Consider the following 20,252-nt stretch of genomic DNA (forward strand, 5'->3'; position numbering starts at 1 on the left):
TTGCATATTTTGTGGAGATGATGTTTCATCCTGTTGCCTGGGGTGGTTTCAAACTCCTGGGTTCAAGTGATCCTCCTGCCTCAGCCTCCCAAAGTGCTGGGATTACAGGCAGGAGCCACCATGCCCAGCTCAAAACACAGTTTAAAAGCTGTTAATTCCTAACGCCCTGGATCTAGTGTGCTGCTGTTGTCTACATGGCCAATGAAATAATGAGGACCTTGAGACAGATTTACTGGAAATAACATGTTAATAGAATCTTTTCTAAAACCATTTGGTTTGTCAGTACCTACTGTATTATATATAGTGTTTGAGACTGTGCCTCAAGAAGGATAAAATATTACTGGAAAAGAGGGGCTAAAATAATCCAGGGGTTGGAAGGAGATGCTATCTGACTTAAAAATTTATAATTATTTAGTTTGGACATACAAAGGCAAATGAAAAGTATTAATGTCTCAAAAACCATGTATATATTGGTAAACTCAAATTTATTTGACAAAATAGTATACTTGAGTTGAAGATACCCAAAGCTTAGAAGCACTAAATCAATAAAGTAAAGGAATCATTCCTATCCTACATAGCAAGTGCTCAATTCATGGAAGCCATTTTGCTAAAATTACAATATAAATTTAATTCAAGCTTATAAAACATACTTAAATTTACAAATACTCAGTTTAAGGAAACCTGGGATGGTTTAGAATGTAGAATCTTAGGGGAGCACTCCCCAAGGTAACTTAGAAGTGTGTCTTAGGCTGTAATCTTCAAGAAAGAATAAAAAATTACTGGGTGTGGTGGCTCACACCTGTAATCCCAGCACTTTGGGAGGCCAAGGCAGGTGAATCACAAGGTCAGGAGTTCAAGACCAGCCTGGCCAACATGGTGAAACCCTGTCTCTACAAAAATACAAAAAATTAGCTGAGCAAAGTGATGGGCACCTGTAATCCCAGCTATTCAGGAAGCTGAGGCAGAATCACTTAAACCTGGGAGTCAGAGGTTGCAGTGAGCCACACCGCTGCACTCCAGCCCTGTGACAGAGTGAGACTCTGTCAAAAAAAAAAAAAAAGAAAAAAGAAAAAAAATCTTAGAGTAGGAAGGGATGATGGAATAATGGAGAGTATTTCATGTAACTTGGTCATCTTATAAATAACCCCAAAGAGATTAAGTCACTTCCCAAGATTACACAAAAAATGAGAAAGCAGAGGCAAAAACTCAAACTTTTCTTAATCTAGAGGCATTTTATCTTGATGCTCATGGCATGTATTATATTTTAATTTACACATTTAGGAGTATGTATTAAAGTTTAATCCTCAAAATTATGCCATGTGATAGATACTATTATTGTCTGCATTTTAAAATTGAGGAAATATAGCCGAGCATGGTGGCAGGTACCTGTAATCCCAGCTACTCAGGAGGCCGAGACAGGAGAATCACTTGAAGCCAGGAGGTGGACGTTGCAGTGAGCCGAGATCACGCCATTGCACTCAAGCCTGGGCAACAAGAGCGAAACTCTGTCTCAAAAAAAAAAAATTATAAAATTGAGGAAATAAATTTGAGTCTCCAAAAGGGTAGATAAATTGCCCTTACATTAGATGGCAGAGCTGGTGACCAAAGCCTGTGCCCTTAATTGCTACATCGTGCCACAGGTTCCATACTCCATATAGCTGTGTATATACTCCATATAGCTTTTGTAAGTTACTTAACCTGTCGAGCTGAGTGGTGCTGGGGACCCAAACTCACCAACAGATTATTTTAACATAATGTGAGAAATGCATGATATAAGTGGCATTGAGTACTGTGGAAATTTGGGGGCACACAGAAAGATAAATTGTGGACAAATTTGAATGACAAGGTATGAAGTTTGGCCTTGACCCTTAGACATTCATTGTTGAAATATTAAGAGGAATTGATAAAGTGTTTTTTTTAGGAAGAATAATCTCTGGTTTAGAGAGAACAAGCATGGAGGCCAGGAGGTTATTTGAGAGGTACGAAGTGTTGTGGACCCTCCAGTGGGTGATGGCAGCGGGAAACGTAAAGGAAGGGGTAGATGTGAAAGATGCTGTGGAAGAAGACTTAGCAGTTAATTAGCTATGGAGGGAAGAGTTAATGAGGACAGTCCATTAAGAGAGATGTGAGCTGGGCGTGATGGCTCACTCCTGTAATCCCAACACTTTGGGACGCCGAGGCAGGAGGATTGCTTGAGGGTGGGAGAATGGCTTGAGGCCAAGAGTTAGAGACCAGCCTGGGCAACAGAGGGAGACCCTGTCTCTATGAAAAATAAAAATAAATCAGTAGGGTGTGGTGATACACACCTGTGGTTTCAGCTACTTGGGAAGCTGAGGTGAAAGGATTACTTAAACCTGGGAGGTTGAGGCAGTAGTGAGCTGTGATCATACCACTGCACTCCAGCCTGAGCAACAAAATGAAACCCATTTCCAAAAAGAGAAAAAGAGAGAGAGAGAAATGTGGATGTTAAGCTGCTGGAGAGCTTTGTTAGGTTGAAAGTTCCCTATATAAACCATAATGCTTAATGGATATTTTGCATATAAACCATTTAATAAATATCTTACTGATTGGTTCACTTGTCATATAAAGATATTAATTTGCCCTACCCTTCTTGTATTTGTGAAAAGAAAATGTACATAAAAGCTCTGTGAACTTTAGAGTTCATTATGTGTCAAGTACTTTTCTAGATATTGTAGGGGCTAAAAGATAGGCCTGCCTTCAGCACTGTCATAGTCTAGTAATTTTTTCCTAATATTTTAGTTTCAGAGTTTTAATACTTTATAATAATCAAATATTTCATTACCCATAAGTGTGAATATTTAAGCTAAATTGTACAATTCTCAGTGTGAGCAATATTACCCCCAAGGGGGCAAAGATTGGTTCTTAGAAGGTGAAAAAAAAACATGTACTCTTTCATGTATAAAGCACAGCTATACATACATTAAGGTAAATAGATACACAATTTATTTGTGGCATTAAAATTTTATGGAGGGAATACTATTAGGAATAAAATACCTAAAAAGGCTCCCTGGATTGTGATGGTGGTAGGGGGATGATGATTTTTAAAAAAGCTCAGAAACTCTGAGCTAAATATATTACAATTATATTTATTTAGCATTTTAAAGAGAAGAGATCCCTTAATTCTTTAACCACCTACTTCAAAATTCAGACTTTTGATAATTAAGATTTTTCCATGTGTATTTTACATATAGGTATATGTTGTTGGAGGCTATGATGGGCAAAACAGACTTAGCAGCGTAGAATGTTATGATTCCTTTTCAAATCGATGGACTGAAGTTGCTCCCCTTAAGGAAGCAGTGAGCTCTCCTGCAGTGACTAGCTGTGTAGGCAAACTGTTTGTGATTGGTGGAGGACCTGATGATAATACTTGTTCTGATAAGGTAAGCCATGCACTTTTAAAGAAATTACCAATGATAAGTACAAGAAGGGAAATACAGAAGGCTTATCAAGTAGGTAGCCAGGTCACTTAGTGTGAGGGTTCTTTTTAAAAATTTCTGGTACTATATACTTTTGGAGAAAAACATTGAATTCTGGGTTGCTTAAGTGACACTCTAGTATATCTAACAATTTGCTCTAACAAATGTGATCCAATCTTTTTGAAATGAGACGGTCTGTGTGGAGATTTTGTACTGAATAAATTGTTCTGAACCTTTGCTATCATCTACAGAATCTAAAAACTACACAAAACACAGTTGGGAAGTGAATTAGCAAATGGTAAGACACGGTAAATACACTGCTTCCAACTGGGTCATTTTCTACATTCTTTCGAAGTATTTTTCAGAAAAAAGAAAAGGAAAGGAAACCTCCATAGTGTAAATAGAGGATGGCTCAAAGTTGCTCCGATTCAGTAAACTCCTGGGACAAAAGAATACGTGCTATCCTGACATCTCAGGAAATGTTTATTCTGGAAAAAAGTGTCTAATGCCTAGCTGGTTTAGCAATGTTAACTGAATGTCGTCAATCTATTCATTCTTTTTCTAAATTCAGTTTAAAATAATGTGATCAAATGTTGCTTATTTAGAATGTATTAATTCAGAATTTGTGATAGTTCAGAGCATACTGAGCATACTGACTGAATTGAGGTTTACTTGTTTTCTTTTGAAGAAAGGACTCCCTAAAACCATTAAGAAGTTATATTCAGGTATGAGGCATAGTTATCCATTTTATCCGATTGTAAAAAAAATTTATACTGTTAATTTAATTGACAAACCTGGTGGCCATTCATTCTAGAAACAATCTCTATGTGTTTGGTACTCTATTCTGCTTGATAGTCATAAATTTTCATTTTATTTGAGAATGTTCATAATTCAGACATTTCACTATCAGGCTAACCTCTCTTAATTCTCTGAATTAATAGGATTTTATTTATTTTAAATAATGTTTGTAGGTATTGGTAGACTCTTTATTAAGTACATTTCCATTTTTGTTTAGAAATTTTAATTATATATTTTTATATGTCATTAGGTTCAATCTTATGATCCAGAAACCAATTCTTGGCTACTTCGTGCAGCTATCCCAATTGCCAAGAGGTGTATAACAGCTGTATCCCTAAACAACCTGATCTATGTTGCCGGTGGACTGACCAAGGCAATATACTGTTATGATCCAGTTGAAGATTACTGGATGCACGTACAGAATACATTCAGCCGTCAGGTAATAACATAAAGCAGTACAAAAGAAAAATAAATCTAAGAGGGACCAAGTACGTAATCATTATTAATACACTGGAATTTAAATTTTAAAATGTTTCAGGCCGGGCATGGTGGCTCACACCTGTAATCCCAGCATTTTGGGAGGCCGAGGTGGATGGATCACTTGAGGTCAGGAGCAAGACCAGCCTGGCTAACATGGTGAAACCCCATCTCTACTAAAAAATAAAAAATTATGGCCGGGCACTGTGGCTCATGCCTGTAATCCCAGCACTTTGGGAGGCCGAGGCAGGCAGATCACCTGAGGTCAGGAGTTTGAGACCAGCCTGACCAACATGGAGAAACCCTGTCTCTTCTAAAAATACAAAATTAGCTGGGCGTGGTGGCACATACCTGTAATCCTAGCTACTCGGGAGGCTGAGGCAGGAGAATTGCTTGAACCTGGGAGGCGGAGGTTGCAGTGAGCCGAGATCGCGCCATTGCACCCCAGCCTGGGCAACAAGAGTGAAACTCGGTCTCAAAAAAAATAAAATAAAATAAATTAAAAATTAGCTGGGCGTGGTGGCACACGCCTGTAATCCCAGCTGCTCAGGAGGCTGAGGCAGGAGAATCACTTGAACCTGGGAGGCAGAGGTTGCACTGAGCCGAGATCATGCCACTGCACTCCAGCCTGGGCAACAGAGCGAGACTCCATCTCAAAAAAGTAAATAAATAAGTGAAATAAAATATTTCATGTTTGCTTGAATTATTTTATATGTTTTTTAAAACTCCACATAAAGCATATAGTAACCTGTTTTGAACTCCTTCCAAGGAATTGTTTTATTGAAATAACTTCCTTTTTACCATCCCATGGAGAAGTATCTGTTGCACTTGGGCTGTTCTTTTTTTTTTTTTTTTTCACACTCCTACTCCAGTATTTATCCCTTCTCTTTCATATTTCAGAAGAGAAGAAATGTTCCCAAACTGGTTGCTTCTTTGGTTAGAGGCTGGGAAATCTGTTATTTCTGTTATAAAGGAAATGGCTGTGCTCAGCTTTCTTTCATCCATATATTCTACCCGGAGCCCTACTCCTTACCCACACCGCCACCTCCCAAAAGGCCTTTTCCCTGCCTTTTGATTCATGGCTCTTTTTCCTTCCACCCCCAAAATGCTTGATGGTTCTGATGCTGAAAATCTGGCTCTACACATACCACTCTAGAGATGTACTCTTAAAGGTCACTGCTAATAATCTCCTCACTCTCGTTCATACTCTCTTGTTTTTCTACCCAGTCCTTAAATATGGGTGTTCCTTGAGCCTGTCCTCTGTCCTCTTCCCAGTTTATACTCTTTCCTGAATTACTTCATTTACTACTCAGCACTGATGACTTCCAAGTCTTTATCACCATCAAAGCCTCTCTCCTGTGTTCCAAACTCAAACTTCTAACTGCCTATTTGATATTTTACATGGGTATTTCAAGACTTTAAATTTCAAATAAAACTTACCCTCTTCCCCAAACCTACTTTTTCTATATTTCCAAATAACCTAGAAACTTAATTTATTAGATTATCTTTTTCTTCTCTTAAATTGAATTAATCTAGCCTATCAGTTCTCCTATTTTTTTCCATTCCTGTTGTTTCTACTTTTGTTCAAGTTCTTACCAATTTTTACCTAAACAAACAAAAATACTCTAATTAGTCCTCCGTTCTCTAGTATCTTGTATCTCTAGCTCATTTTGCCATCAATTATTTTTCTTCCTTTCTTTCTTTCTTTCTTTCTTTCTTTTTTTTTTTTTTTTTGAGACGGAGTTTCACTCTTGTCGCCCCGGCTGATGTGCAACGGCGCAATCTCCGCTCACTGCAACCTCTACCTCCCGGGTTCAAGTGATCCTCTTGCTTCAGCCTCCCGAGTACCTGGAATTACAGGTGCCCACCACCAAGCCCAGCTAATTTTTTGTACTTTTAGTAGAAATGGGGTTTCACTATGTTGACCAGGCTGGTCTCAAACTCCTGACCTTGTGATCCACCTGCCTCAGCCTCCCAAAGTGCTGGGATTACAGGCATGAGCCACCGTGGCCAGCCTATTATTTTTCAATAAATCTACTTATTGTCTCTTCTTTGATTGGAAGCCTATTAAATAAAATCCAAAACTTTTACCACTTCATTCTAGACCTTCTGCTGCCTGACCTTCATTTGACCTTTCAGCTTCACATTCTATAACTTTACCTCAGGTACCTTAAGTATCTGTCATTTGTAGTCTCTAAACAGATCATAAATGTTCTTGCCTTGGTTCATGCTGTCGTCTTAGCCTGTAATGCCTTTTTTACCTTCTCTACTTGTAATTCTACTCATCTTTCAAGGACCACTTCAGTACAACAGAGTTTAACTTGGGCAGAATGGATCTTTTTTGCTTTCTGATCTGTTAAAGCACTCACACCTCTTATGGCAATTGTATATTCCCTTATGGGTATAAATGTTTATTTCCTATACTGGAATTTGGTCTTCTTGAGGACACTATTCTAACTCATCTTGTATGTATCTTGCATTTATTTGTGCATAGTAAATATATATATTGAATAAGTAAACAAATGAGGAAGTACCAGAGAGACTTAATTTTAAGATAATATTATTTGCAAGATACATTAGAGGTACAGCATAGATTATAAGGATAGTGAATAGGGTTTGAATATAAAACCATTTTTCTAAAGTTGTTGACATTGAGGTATAGTCTCCAATTAGTAATATATATGGAGTAACATTGCCCCAGTTAATGAAAGGGACAAATAGGCACTTCAGCTTCATGGTACAGAATGAGTATTACCTTTTCTCCCTCTTATATCACATCTAAGTAAAAATAAATCACATTTCTTCAGCTCAGGGACCTCCCTTGGAAAACCATTCTCCAGCCCTGTAGAGGCGACAGTGTTCCCTACTTGCATGAGAATCCTCATGTGGTCAAGTATTGAGACTTATTTCTAATTTTTAAAAAATCTAAGCTGCTTTTTATTGGTTTATTTCAGTGAAGATTGTAAAGAATAATGCATTTTTATTAAGAATTACTGCTCTGCCGGGTGCAGTGGCTCACGCCTGTAATCCCAGCACTTTGGGAGGCCAAGGCAGGCAGATCACGAGGTCAGGAGATCGAAACCATCCTGGCGAACATGGTGAAACCCCGTCTCTACTAAAAATACAAAAAAAATTAGCCAGGCGTGGTGGTGGGCGCCTATAGTCCCAGCTTCTTGGGAGGCTGAGGCAGGAGAATGGTGTGAACCCAGGAGGCGACGGAGCTTGCAGTGAGTGGAGATCGCGCCACTGCACTCCAGCCTGGGAGACAGAGCGAGACTCCGTCTCAAAAAAAAAAAAAAAAAAAAAAAAAATTACTGCTCAAGCTGGGTGCAGTGGCTCATGCATATAATCCCAGCACCCCGGGAAGCTGAGGCAGGAGGATCACCTGAGGCCAAGAGTTAGGGACCAGCCTGGGTGATAGAGTGAGACCCTGTCTCAAAAACAATTTTTTTAAAAAGAAAGAAAAAAAGAATTACCATTTATTCAGAACTTTGTTATATTGTATAAAACAGTAACAGTTTAGGAAGATAATTGCCAGTATGTAGCATATTGCAGGGTATACATGAATGTTTTTTAACTAGGTTATTGAGATAAAATTGAGAAAAAAATAATAATAGGACACACATGGCACATTTTCTCTAATTAAACAACATTCATTGACTTTAGAAATTTAAAGAAAATAAACATTTGGATCAGAAGTATATTAAGTCTAATGAAGACAAATCATTGAAGTTCAAATCTAGTACTGGGATTTAGGGGATTATTTTCTCTCCTCTGTTTGTTCTTACCACCAATGCTACTAAATACATCTATGCACACTGATGTGATCTCGGCTTACTGCAACCTCCGCCTCCCGGGTTCAAGCGATTCTCCTGTCTCAGTCTCCCAAGCAGCTGGGATTACAGGTGCATGCCACCACACCCGGCTAATTTTTGCATTTTTAGTGGAGACAGGGTTTTGTCATATTGGTCAGGCAGGTCTTGAACTCTTGACTTCAGGTGATCTGCCTGCCTCGGCCTCCCAAAGTGCTGGGATTACAGGCGACAGCCACCGTGCCCGGCCTTATGCACATGTTATTGATAGGTAATTTTTGAGCCATGTGTAAGTGATTGTTTACCTTTTTAATGCTAACTAATGAAAAAGGATAAATGAAACTAATTTAATTGTATACAGTTAAATGAACCCAATACTGTTGCTTTTAAAAATGCTTAGAATTTTTTTTTTTTTTTTAAGCGGAATCTCGCTCTGTCTCCCAGGCTGGAGTGCAGTGGCGCGATCTCGGCTCACTGCAAGTTCCACTTCCTGGGTTCACGCCATTCTCCTGCCTCAGCCTCTTGAGTGGCTGGGACTACAGGCACCCGCCACCACGCCTGGCTAATTTTTTGTATTTTTAGTAGAGATGGGGTTTCACCATGTTAGCCAGGATGGTCTTGATTTCCTGACCTTGTGATCCGCCCACCTCGGCCTCCCAAAGCGAAAAGTGCTTAGAATATTAAATGCAAAAAAGAGCTGAAAAAAATGAGGTCTTTATGTTTTACAGTCCTAATGGACCCAGCCTATTTATTTGTTTGTCCTTCACCGTTTCCATGCCTCTTTTGACTTTGCGTAATTCCTAAAAACACAATTTATTATTCGAAACATATTTTGCTTTCCTGTCAGGAACATCCTTTAAAAAAAACTATGGGATCTTTTTTTTTTTTAAAGTCAGTGATGAAGACTTTTTTTCTCTCTCTTCAGGAGACCAGGTATTTAAAATGTCATTAAAGATTAGAATAATTAAATGAAAAGAAATCTGATTCTTTTTGTCTATTATTGACATTTTAACATTTAAGCATACAAAAATGACAAGGAGAGGGTTTTTTTTGGGTTTTCTTGTTTGTTTTGCAATGTTAGGATCATGTTTCATTTCAGTCTTTAAAAAAATTAAAGCTTTATGTATTGATAAATTATTTTTCCTATGAGCTGCCCTTACTCCTGAGTGAAGACTAAGTTTTTCCTATGTATAAACAAACACATAGAGTAAATGGTATTTTACTAGCATGAAATACACTATTACATCAGATAGATGTAATTTCCTGATATGAATACTTGGTTTCAAGGTTGTTTGCTTTTCTGAGCATTATTATCTGAAATGATACTAATTACCAAACCATGTAATTATATATTATTTTAGAATCATCATCAAAATAACTATAAGGTTCAATAGTGGGAACTACCTTGTACCTGAAAACTAAGGTTTTTGTTTGTTTTTATTATATTCAGAACTTTAAGAACTTATAGAAAGAGCTCATTATGCTTTAAATGAAAAATACTAGAGTTTGTTCCATAATTGGTGCAATTCATAGGGGGTAGTGGTATTCTCAACAAAAGTGTCTTTCACTATGTGATAATGGGCTAAGTCGTTCTGGGTGTCTGTAAATTCTAATATAGGCATTTTTAAGTACTCACAAATTCTTTCAGACCTAAAGATAGTATCCTATTATATAAAGCCACGAAGATTTAATTTCTTCTATAAGAGCAAAATTTATATACAGCAAATTTGGCCAAGTAAAAATGCTTATTGAACTCATTGGTAGAACCTATTTCATTGTTGGTTATGTGGAACCAGGATAATAAGATGCAGTAACTTTCTGAATTAAAGGGAAACTTTAATTGGAAATGGAAGAATATCTGGTCTGCAGTATAATTAGATCCATGTAATAGTGAGTCCGTTGTTAATGTTGGGTTGTTTGTTTGTTTGTTTATATTTTTTTTTGAGATGAAGTTTCGCTCTTGACACCCAGACTGGAGTGCAGTGGTGCAACCTTGGCTCACTGCAACCTCCACTTCCCAGGTTCAAGCAATTCTCCTGCCTCAGCCTCCCGAGTAGCAGGGATTACAGGTACCCCCCACCACGTCCAGCTAATTTTTTGTATTTTTAGTAGAGATGATGTTTCACTGTGTTGACCATACTGGTCTCGAACTCTTGACCTCAAGTGATCCACCTGCCTCTGCCTCCCAAAGTGCTGGGATTACAGGCATGAGCCACCATGCCCAGCCAGGTTTTGTTTTTGAAGAATCACTCTCATCCTTGCAAGAATATTTGTTTCATATAGTAACTGTATTATTGACAGAGAATAATAAAATTTAGCTTAGAATCCCATTGTGTGGGAAGTTAACTGTAAGATGTTATTTGAAACATTTATATGGCCCAGTCAGGGCTCCTAATAACAGTGTTTCATTAACTTAGTTATAAATTTTTTCCTCATTCATTCATTCAATTTGTGGGTAATCCCATATAATGAATATTGTTCCTACTCCTTGGTCATGTAACTGCCACTTTCTATAATAACCTTACTGTAATAGGAGAAGCAAGCCAGGCTCTTTAAAGATGCTTTTGCTTAACTACCATTAAGTTAAAACCCTTTTATCAGTCCACAACCTACCTCCCACATCTTGGCCCCAATTACTAACATAAAATCCTTTTTTTTTTTTTTAAACTTTTATTTTAAGTTCAGGGGCACAAGTGCAGGTTTGTTACATAGATACACTGTGTCATGGGGGTTTGTTGTACAGATTGTTTCATCACCCAGTTATTAAGCCCTGGTACACATTAGTTATTTTCCTGATCCTCTTCCTCCCTCAACCCTCCACCCTCCACCCTCCGAAAGGCCCTAGTGTATTTTGTTCCCCTCCATGTGTCCCTGTATTCTCATCATTTGGCTCCCACTTATAAGTGAGAACATGCAGTATTTGGTTTTCTGTTCCTGTGTTAGTTTGCTAAGGATGATGGCCTCCAGCTCCATCCACATCCCTACAAAGGACATGATCTCATTATTTATTATGGCTACAACTGACATAACATCTATCTTGACATTCATTTCATTCATGCAAACTTATCCAGCACTCACACACAGAACAGAGTTGGGCCAAAGAACCTTAGCTTATATCATGTCTCCCTTTTTTTGACTGTGTTAAAGCATTATTTTGCTTTTCTGTTTGTTACCAAATCCTTTATCTTCAATGGTTAATGTTTTGTTTATGTATTTGGTTAAACAGGAAAACTGTGGTATGTCTGTGTGTAATGGTAAAATATATATCCTGGGTGGAAGACGGGAAAATGGAGAAGCCACAGACACTATTCTCTGTTATGATCCTGCAACAAGTATCATCACAGGGGTAGCTGCAATGCCCAGGCCAGTGTCCTATCATGGCTGTGTGACTATTCATAGATACAATGAGAAATGTTTTAAACTCTGAAGCCAGGATACCTCACCGAAGAAGCCACACCAATCCAAGATGGGAGGTTTTAAAAACTCTAGAGTGGGAACTTCACATATCTCCTTTGTGCCATATGCAAAAAGTAGTAAAAATAATAATTTGGTGCCTTTCTCCTCAAATATCAATCTTTCAAACTGTAATAAAGCCTTTCCTATAACTGAAAAAAAAACTTTTTTGTTAAAGGTAATGGTGGTTGTTACTTGGCCTTTGAGGAGTGTACCTTTGTAAGTATTTGTAAGAAGCCTATGTGAATTAGGAAATGTCTGTCTGCAGACCTTTTAGGAACGTGTGAATGGTGTCTTCACTTATTATGTATGTTTATCTGTATGTATATTCCTTATTTTGTCATATATGTAGAGAAAATTGCATGACTTGAGGCATCATTTAGGTTGAAGAAGTTAATGCTTAGAATGCATTCTAGGAGAAAAAATCAGTTTTAAAAACCTTTGTTGTTAACAAAGTATATCCAGATTGATTAATTTTATTGAAGAGTTTTTTTCTGTAATTGATAAAAATGTAATGACAATTCAGGTATCATAAAATACTGAACTATTGTGACTTTATTCTTAGAATTGCTGTCTTACATTAAACATGTTTTTAGGGGGAAATTAGGTAGGAGATAGAAAAATAAGTGCCCCTACAGAGGGGATTAAAATGACAAGTTAATTCCTAAGAGAAAAATGGAATGGCCATTGAAGGAAAAATGACCCACTATGGCTCTCAAAGTTTTTATGCATCATCTCTTCAATCTTCTAAGAAAGTTTCTTTTCTTAACTTGATAAAGCAGTTGAAACCCATTTTGCAATATTGTCTTGTGAAAACCAGAGACAGACAGCCAGGCACAGTGACTCACACCTGTACTCCCAGCTACTCAGGAGGCTGGGGCAGGAGGATTGCTTGAGCCCAGGAGTTTGAGGCTGCAGTGAGCTATGAACGCACACCACACTCTAGCCTGGGCAACGGGGTGAGACTCTGTCTCAAGAGAAAAGAAAAAGAAAAATAGGGATAGGTTTTCTTCCCTAGCCCAGTAGGGTTTGACCTCATTAGTATGGTGCTTTGGGTGAGGACCTCTTCCTTGATTATCCTAACTTCTAGTGAACAGCTAAAATTCCTGAGAGGCTCTACTGTTACGGTACCTTTAATAGGATAAAGCAGGGACCACCTATCTCAGTGGGTCCATTTTTCTTTTAAAATTAGTTATCTGAAAAAACTTAGCAGTAGTTCCCATCTTTAAGATAAGTCTTTCATTTGGCCCCCATTGTGTAAAATACTAATCAGCATTTTCAAGCTTCAGTAGACAGACTGCTTTTGTCTAGATTTTTCAACTCCACTTTATAAAGCTTATCAGTTTTCAGAGAGGAATGTGAATTTTTTTTCTAATGCAAATAGATGGATATGGCAGGAACTACAGCATAAGTGATTATTGTGATTCCGCGTGGATGGATATAATTTACAACATTTAGGGATGTTCTAGGTAGCCTGCTGTAGGTTAACTTCCAGTCACTGTTGTCTTTCACGTTATAATTTGTATATTTCTTGTGACAGAAGGGATGATGCAAATATGTAATTAGAGTGTCACCAGATTTCTGTTAAAAACAAGTTTGAAATAAAAAGCCTGACATTGGTAAGCTACATTGTTTTCTCATCTTAGAATGATACAGAGATTTCAAATAGACATTTTTTAAACTTTAATGCTTAGCTAGAATCTACATTCTGAGGAAAACTCTAAAAAACTTAAAAATTGTTAGGGAATTTTTATTTTTCAAATCATAATTTTAAAATACCATTTTGTGGTAACAGCAATTCAGAAAACAATTTTCTATCATCTTAGTTGAAAGAATGTAGGTACAGTTTGGATACTTGTACTTTAATTTTAGAGTAAACATCTGCATTATACTCTTATAGATAATAGAATTATTTAGATCAGAAATTCTTTACAGTAAATGAGATAATGTGTGAAAAAGTATTTTGTAAATGGGGATTCTACAAATGATAGTTGTTATTTTCATGTGTATTTGTAAGATCATGTCCATTTCATGAATACAGGACTTCACATAAAAAAAGACTTTCTCAAGATAACTTTGTATTCCAGTATTTTTGTCTATTGTAAAAAGTATTAACTATTTACTTTTATTTTGTTATACATTTATTTTAATATCCATGTGTTTATTATAGTAAATTTGAAATGAAATCCTGAAAAACAGATTTTTTTAAGCACAGACCTCATACCAATATTAATTTTTCTTTACATAATTTAAAACTACATAAATTAAGTAGTTAAAATTTATATTGAAGGCCACCAAGAACTTACGTTGAATCTTAGAAAATTTAAATAACTATTTTAAAGTTATCCAACTTATATTTTCATTTTTTAATATTTATCTTCCTTTACTAATTCTTGATCAATAATAGCATTAGACTTGATAAAATAAACAAGAATTTTAGAGTAGAATTACTATACCAAAAGGGATATATCAGCCAAATTGGTGTCAGATTGTATTCATTCTCTCATCACCTATCAAAAATCAAAAGATTTTTCTTTTGATAGGTGATGCTCATATAAACCTTTGGTTTGGAATCTATATATGTACATGTGTATGTATGTAGATAGTATGGTTGTATACACACATATATACCAAACACCACAGATTTTAGCAGTGTGCGATGATCAGAAAAAAAGCATATAAAGTAAAAATTAGTTGACCATGCTAAATTCGATTCTGGAAGATTTTTTTATTTGGGCATTTCTACAACTTTTTACATTTGAAAGTACATCATGAGTATTAGTAATGATGACTTGTGAATAATCAGAATCTTTATGACAATTTAGTTTTACAAGGTCAGAAGAGATGAGTTTGCTAAACCCAGCTGTGATACCTCAGTTGGAAAGGGAATTCAAAGGTATGCTTTGTAGAACAGAAAAGTACAGGTTTGTTTGTTTTTAATGAACTTTAATCCTTTTCTGTTTTTCCTCTATGTGAGTCAGCTACAAAAGTGGTCTAATTTTTACAACAGTAGAACCTCCTCCTTTTCTACTGTAATCTTCCCACTGACTTTACTGCACAGGTATGAAATACTAGCGTATTGGATCTTCAGTAACCTTTTTATTTCCTAGATGATTGAAATATAGGTATTTACTCCATTTAAACCAGGTGATAAGATGATGTAAATACTCAGGGAGGGTATTAACTTGTTACTTTTGCTTGTTTGGGGTGTAAAGTGCCATAACTGAATAATCTTCAATTCATGATTCTAGAGTAAGTTTAATTTGGAAAAAGGGGCTTCACACATGGTGGTGGTTGAACATTGATTCTTTTATATTTAAAAAGATGAAAATGTTTTGTGGACTGATACATTTTATCTTAGTGAATATGAATTGTTTATGTATCTCTACTGTCAAATAGCCTTTTTGAAACTCAGGAAAGACAAAGGTTCAATTACACCACTTTTGTCAATAAGCAAACCAGGTATGTTTTGTTTTTGTTTTTGTTTTTGTTTTTTCCTGTTGTCTGGATATGGCAATAGATTTTTTAAATTGCTGTGAGAACCCATATATGAAAAGAGAGGAGTTGAATTGTGTGTGCCTTTTATGTCTTGAGATTTATATGTGGAAAAGACATCTACTTCAAACTGTATTTTCTTTTTTGGGGGGCGGGGGGACGGAGTCTTGCTCTGTCACCCAGGCTGGAGTGCAGTGGTGCGATCTCAGCTGACTGCAACTTCCACCTCCCGGGTTCAAGGGATTCTGCCTCAGCCTCTCGAGTAGCTGAGACTACAGATGCATGCCACCACATCCGGCTAATTTTTTTGTATTTTTAGTAGAGACGGGGTTTAGTAGAGATGGATCACTCCCGACCACGTGATCCGCCCACCTCGGCCTCCCAAAGTGCTGAGATTACAGGCTTGAGCCACCACGCCCGGCCTGTATTTTCAGAGAGAAGGGCTTGGTGTTTAGGTGGTGCCAAGTGGTAAGATAATGGCTCTTCAAGGCTTCCTATGGACTGCCTTTATTTTAGTAAACTCAAGACACCAGTTAACCTCAACAGAGTTTTGGCCTTATTAGAATTTGTTGTGCATCTTATTGAAAACCAGGTTTACATCACCTCACCCCATTATTCTTTTTAGTTAAATAAATTCACCATGCCAAGTAACCAGAATGGAGCGAATTGGTTGATCTTTAAGGCAGTAGGTTTGACTAGCTAGCTATCATTATTGTCACATCTAATGCTAGGCACCAGAAACCATTTGAGCCAGGAGTGTGAATGAATAATTCCAGAGACACTTTAGACATTTTTTAATGTTTTATATGAACGTTTTACATTTGTGTGATTGCCTTAGATATTAAATTTTCCTAGTGCTGAAGGTTATCATCATAAATTTTTTAAAAACAGCAACATTCATAACTTATTTTATATATTGTTCCAAAGAAAAGAATTTGTTTTAATGGTTTCAAAATAACTGCACCTGAATTTGTTTATGTGCCTTAAGTTCTCTAGTGCTATTTCAACTTTTTTTTCAATCTAAATGAAGCTTACCTTAGATAAGGTTCATATTTGTTTCCTATAGAATAAATAAACTTCCCCTTCTTAAATTGTGTAATAAGCACCAACGTGTGGTTGCTTGGCAGAATGAGAATGTTAAGGGAGATTGTTGGATGTTTGGAGTTTCATTATATTTTTTGTTTTTATTTTTTGATACCTAGGTGCTTTTTAAAATATTCAGACAAATATCTATCTTACATTGATTAAACCCGTGTAAATTCATTTGCAGTATCTACATCGAATGTCAAAAAAGTATACTTATTTTTGTTCCATACTTATGTACAATTTTTTCCCTCTTCAGGCTTTTTCATTTAACTTTCTTGAAAAAGCACTTACTCTTCCCTCCCTATCACCCCTCCCCCATGGTTTCTTTATTTACATTTTTATTAAGAGTTGTTGGAGCTCTAAGACAATACAATTTTAGAGTTGAACAAAAGTATAATCTGCTTTATAACTAGTATAGACCTAAGGTCATTTGCTTTCAATTAGAGGCTCCAGAGTCTTCATAGTGAAAAGAATGCTTTGTATTTCATTGTTCTTAGTTAAGTTGTAGCACGTGAATACTTACATGTGTTGTTTAAATATACTTCTTGCATAGTTTAATTTTTTAAAAGTTGTATCTAATAAAATGTCTTTTAACCATTATTACTTGACTATATGGTTGTATTAAATTTTGTTTACCAAAAATTTGTTGTTCTGTTTTATTTTAAATATATTTAAAGGGTTGTGCAAAAAAGAGATGGAGAAAATACTGGATATATTAATAGATGTGTATATTTACTGGTATGTCCATAAAATAACTGGAAGGATAAATAAGAAACTGAAAACGTTAGTGTGTAAGAGGAAATGAAATGGTGACTGAAGGACAAGTAAAAATGAAACTTTACTGCATACGTGTGTGTGTATATATATATAATTATAAATACGTATAAAATCAATTTCTTAGTCTGAAACACACGAAAGTATTCCCTATTCAAAAAATAAATTTTTTTTTTTTTTTTTTGAGACGGAGTCTTGCTCTGTCACCCAGGCTGGAGTGTAGTGGTGCAGTCGTGGGTCACTGCAACCTCCACCTACCAGGTTCAAGTGATTCTCATGCCTCAGCCTCCTGTAGCTGTAATAGCTGGGACTACAGGTGCGTGTCACCATGCCCGGCTAATTTTTGTATTTTTAGTAGAGACAGGGTTTCATCATGTTGGTCAGGCTGGTCTCAAACTCCTGACCTCGTGATCTGCTCGCCTTGGCCTCCCAAAGTGCTGGGATTACAGGCATGAGCCACTGTTCCTGGCCTAAAAATTTTAATTAACACAAGGTGACCCATAACATCTGCAACCAAATGTTCTTACGATTTGGTTCTCACATTGAGTCAAAGAAAATTTTTTTAAAAAGCATAGTTATCCTTTTTTTTTTTTTTTTTTTTTTTTTTTTTTTTGAGATAGGGTCCCACTGTGTCATCCACGGGCTGGAGTATGGTGGCACCATCATTGCTAACTGCAGCCTAAACTCTTGGGGTCCCAAGTAGCTGGAATTGCAGGTGTGTGCCACCACGCCTGGCTAATTATTTTTTGTAGAGACAAGGTTATGTTGCCCAGGCTGGTCTCCAACTCCTGGCCTTAAGTGATGCTTCTGCCTCCCAAAGCACTGGGATTACAGACATGAGACACCACATCCAGCCTAGGGTTATTATATACTGCAGAGGCAATGTCTGAATTTGCATTGGCAAAAGTATATTTTTGAAAATACACAAAAACACTATAGAAGCACATAATATGCTTAGATTTTATGCTTAGAGTTTTGCCGTCAAAGTAAAGGCAATTAGGGTTTTCATCTTGTTATTATTATTTTTGAGTCAAGTTCTCACTCTGTCACCCAGGCTGGAGTGCCGTGGTGCGATCACGGCTCACTGCAACCTCAACTTGCCAGGCGCAAGCAATCCTCCCACCTCAGCCACACAAGTACCTGGGACTACAGGTGAGCACCGCCATGCCTGGCCTTTACTTTTATTTTGTAGAGATGGGGTCTCGCCATGTTGTCTGAAGCAGACAGATCACCTGGGCTCTGGTGATCTGTCTGCTTCAGCCTCCCAAAGTGGTGGGATTGCAAGTGTGAGCCACTGTGCCCAGCCCCTAGAGTGGTTTTTAATGTTAAAGGTGTTTTCATTTGACTTAATGCCTCTATAGTTATATCTGTAAAATGCACGGGCTTCATCAGACCTGATTCCAACCAGTTCTTTGCTGTAGAGTCATTTACCTCTCTCAGTCTCTCTTTTGGTTCTAGGAAATGTAGCCATAATACTTATCTTACAGGCTTCTTGTAAGGAGATGAGATTATGTAGTATATACTAAAGGGTGAACATAGTTATCACACACAAGAGCAGCACATAACTTCATGCAGCTGGCTCAGGGCAAAAATGCAATGTGCAAAGGCAGGGAAGGAATTGAAAGAACTAAAAGTATTCATTAGCTCATATTTGAAAAACCTTGGACAATGGATGAATAGGAGCCTCTTGTATTATACTTTAAATTTTCCCTTTTTAAAAAAAATGACCTTGCTGGGTGTGGTGGCTCACGCCTGTATTCCCAGCACTTTGGGAGGCCAAGGCGAGAGGATCATGAGGTCAAGAGATAGAGACCAGCCTGGCCAACATGGTGAAACCCCATCTCTACTAAAAATACAAAAATTAGCTGGGCATGGTGGCATGCGCCTGTAATCCCAGTTACTCAGGAGGCTGAGGCAGGAGAATCTCTTGAACCTGGGAGGCGGAGATTGCAGTGAGCCGAGATTGAGTCACAGCATTCCAGCCTGGGTGACAGAGCAAGACTATCTCAAAACAAACAAACAAACAAAAATCACCTACTGTTTTAATGGAATGAGGAGGGAAATGGACTATACCTGTCTTCTGCTTCTCTGCTGTTTACTAACTGATAATGGAGACAGAAGGGATAGTTTCCTCCTAATTATGTTAGGATCTTTTTTTTGAGATAGGATCTCACTATGTCACCCAGATTGAAGTACAGTGGCACAATCATGGCTCATGGCAGCTTCAATTTCCCAGACTCAGGTGATTCTCCCACCTTAGCATCCCTAGTAGCTATAGGACTACAGGCTCGTGCTACCACGCCTAGCTAATTTTTAAATTTTTTGTAGAAACGGGGTCTTGCTGTGTTGCCCAGGCTGCTCTCAAACCCCCGACTTAAAGTGAACCTTCTGCCTTGGCCTCACAAAGTGCTGGGATTACAGGCATGAGCCACAATGCCCAGCTCACATAAATCTCCTATACAAAATATAGATATCAGCATTGTAGAAGGAGTATAAATTAAGAGAAAAATCATATGAGCTTTCCCAGCTATCAGATTATCATATCAATCAATATTCTTTCCTTTAAAACAGACTGCCTGCATTTTGGGCCACAAAAACTCAGACTCATTCAATATACAAACTCTGGCTACCCAAATTCTCTGTTTGGTCTTATCTATAGCAAATAGAGTACAAAGCAGCAAGGAAAATTCCCTGATAGTTTCTTCTCTCTCTTTTTTTTCTTTTTTTTATAATGAGAAGAGTTCTTTAGGCACATTTATGATGTAGGGTCCAAGGGAAAACAAAAGGGATTTTAATAGAAAAGGCATACACATTTATTAATGTGCACAGGGGAGAATCACAAAGTAATTACCCCACTATGCAATGGGGTAGAGAATGTCATATACCCTTCTTAGGGGAAAGGAAGATAGGAAGTGTGGGT

General features: G+C 37.3%; 1 protein-coding gene across 11 annotated transcripts in view; it reads left to right on the forward strand.

The window, feature by feature from the left end:
• The window catches only part of LOC126948402 (kelch-like protein 24), a 172,850-nt gene that overhangs the window by 34,749 nt on the left and 117,849 nt on the right, over nucleotides 1-20,252 (forward strand). For 7 of the 11 annotated variants that reach the window (XM_050780153.1, XM_050780155.1, XM_050780154.1 and 4 more), the window contains 3 exons: nucleotides 3,213-3,401; nucleotides 4,486-4,674; nucleotides 18,387-18,484. In XM_050780153.1, coding sequence (XP_050636110.1) covers nucleotides 3,213-3,401; nucleotides 4,486-4,674; nucleotides 18,387-18,484 — 476 coding nt within the window. Of the gene's footprint in view, nucleotides 1-3,212; nucleotides 3,402-4,485; nucleotides 4,675-11,750; nucleotides 17,195-18,386; nucleotides 18,485-20,252 lie in introns of those variants that run through there. The other 4 variants (XM_050780163.1, XM_050780165.1, XM_050780164.1 and 1 more) reach the window with 1 other exon arrangement.

Source organism: Macaca thibetana, chromosome 2 (assembly GCF_024542745.1).
Source record: "Macaca thibetana thibetana isolate TM-01 chromosome 2, ASM2454274v1, whole genome shotgun sequence".
Lineage (NCBI taxonomy): Eukaryota > Metazoa > Chordata > Mammalia > Primates > Cercopithecidae > Macaca > Macaca thibetana.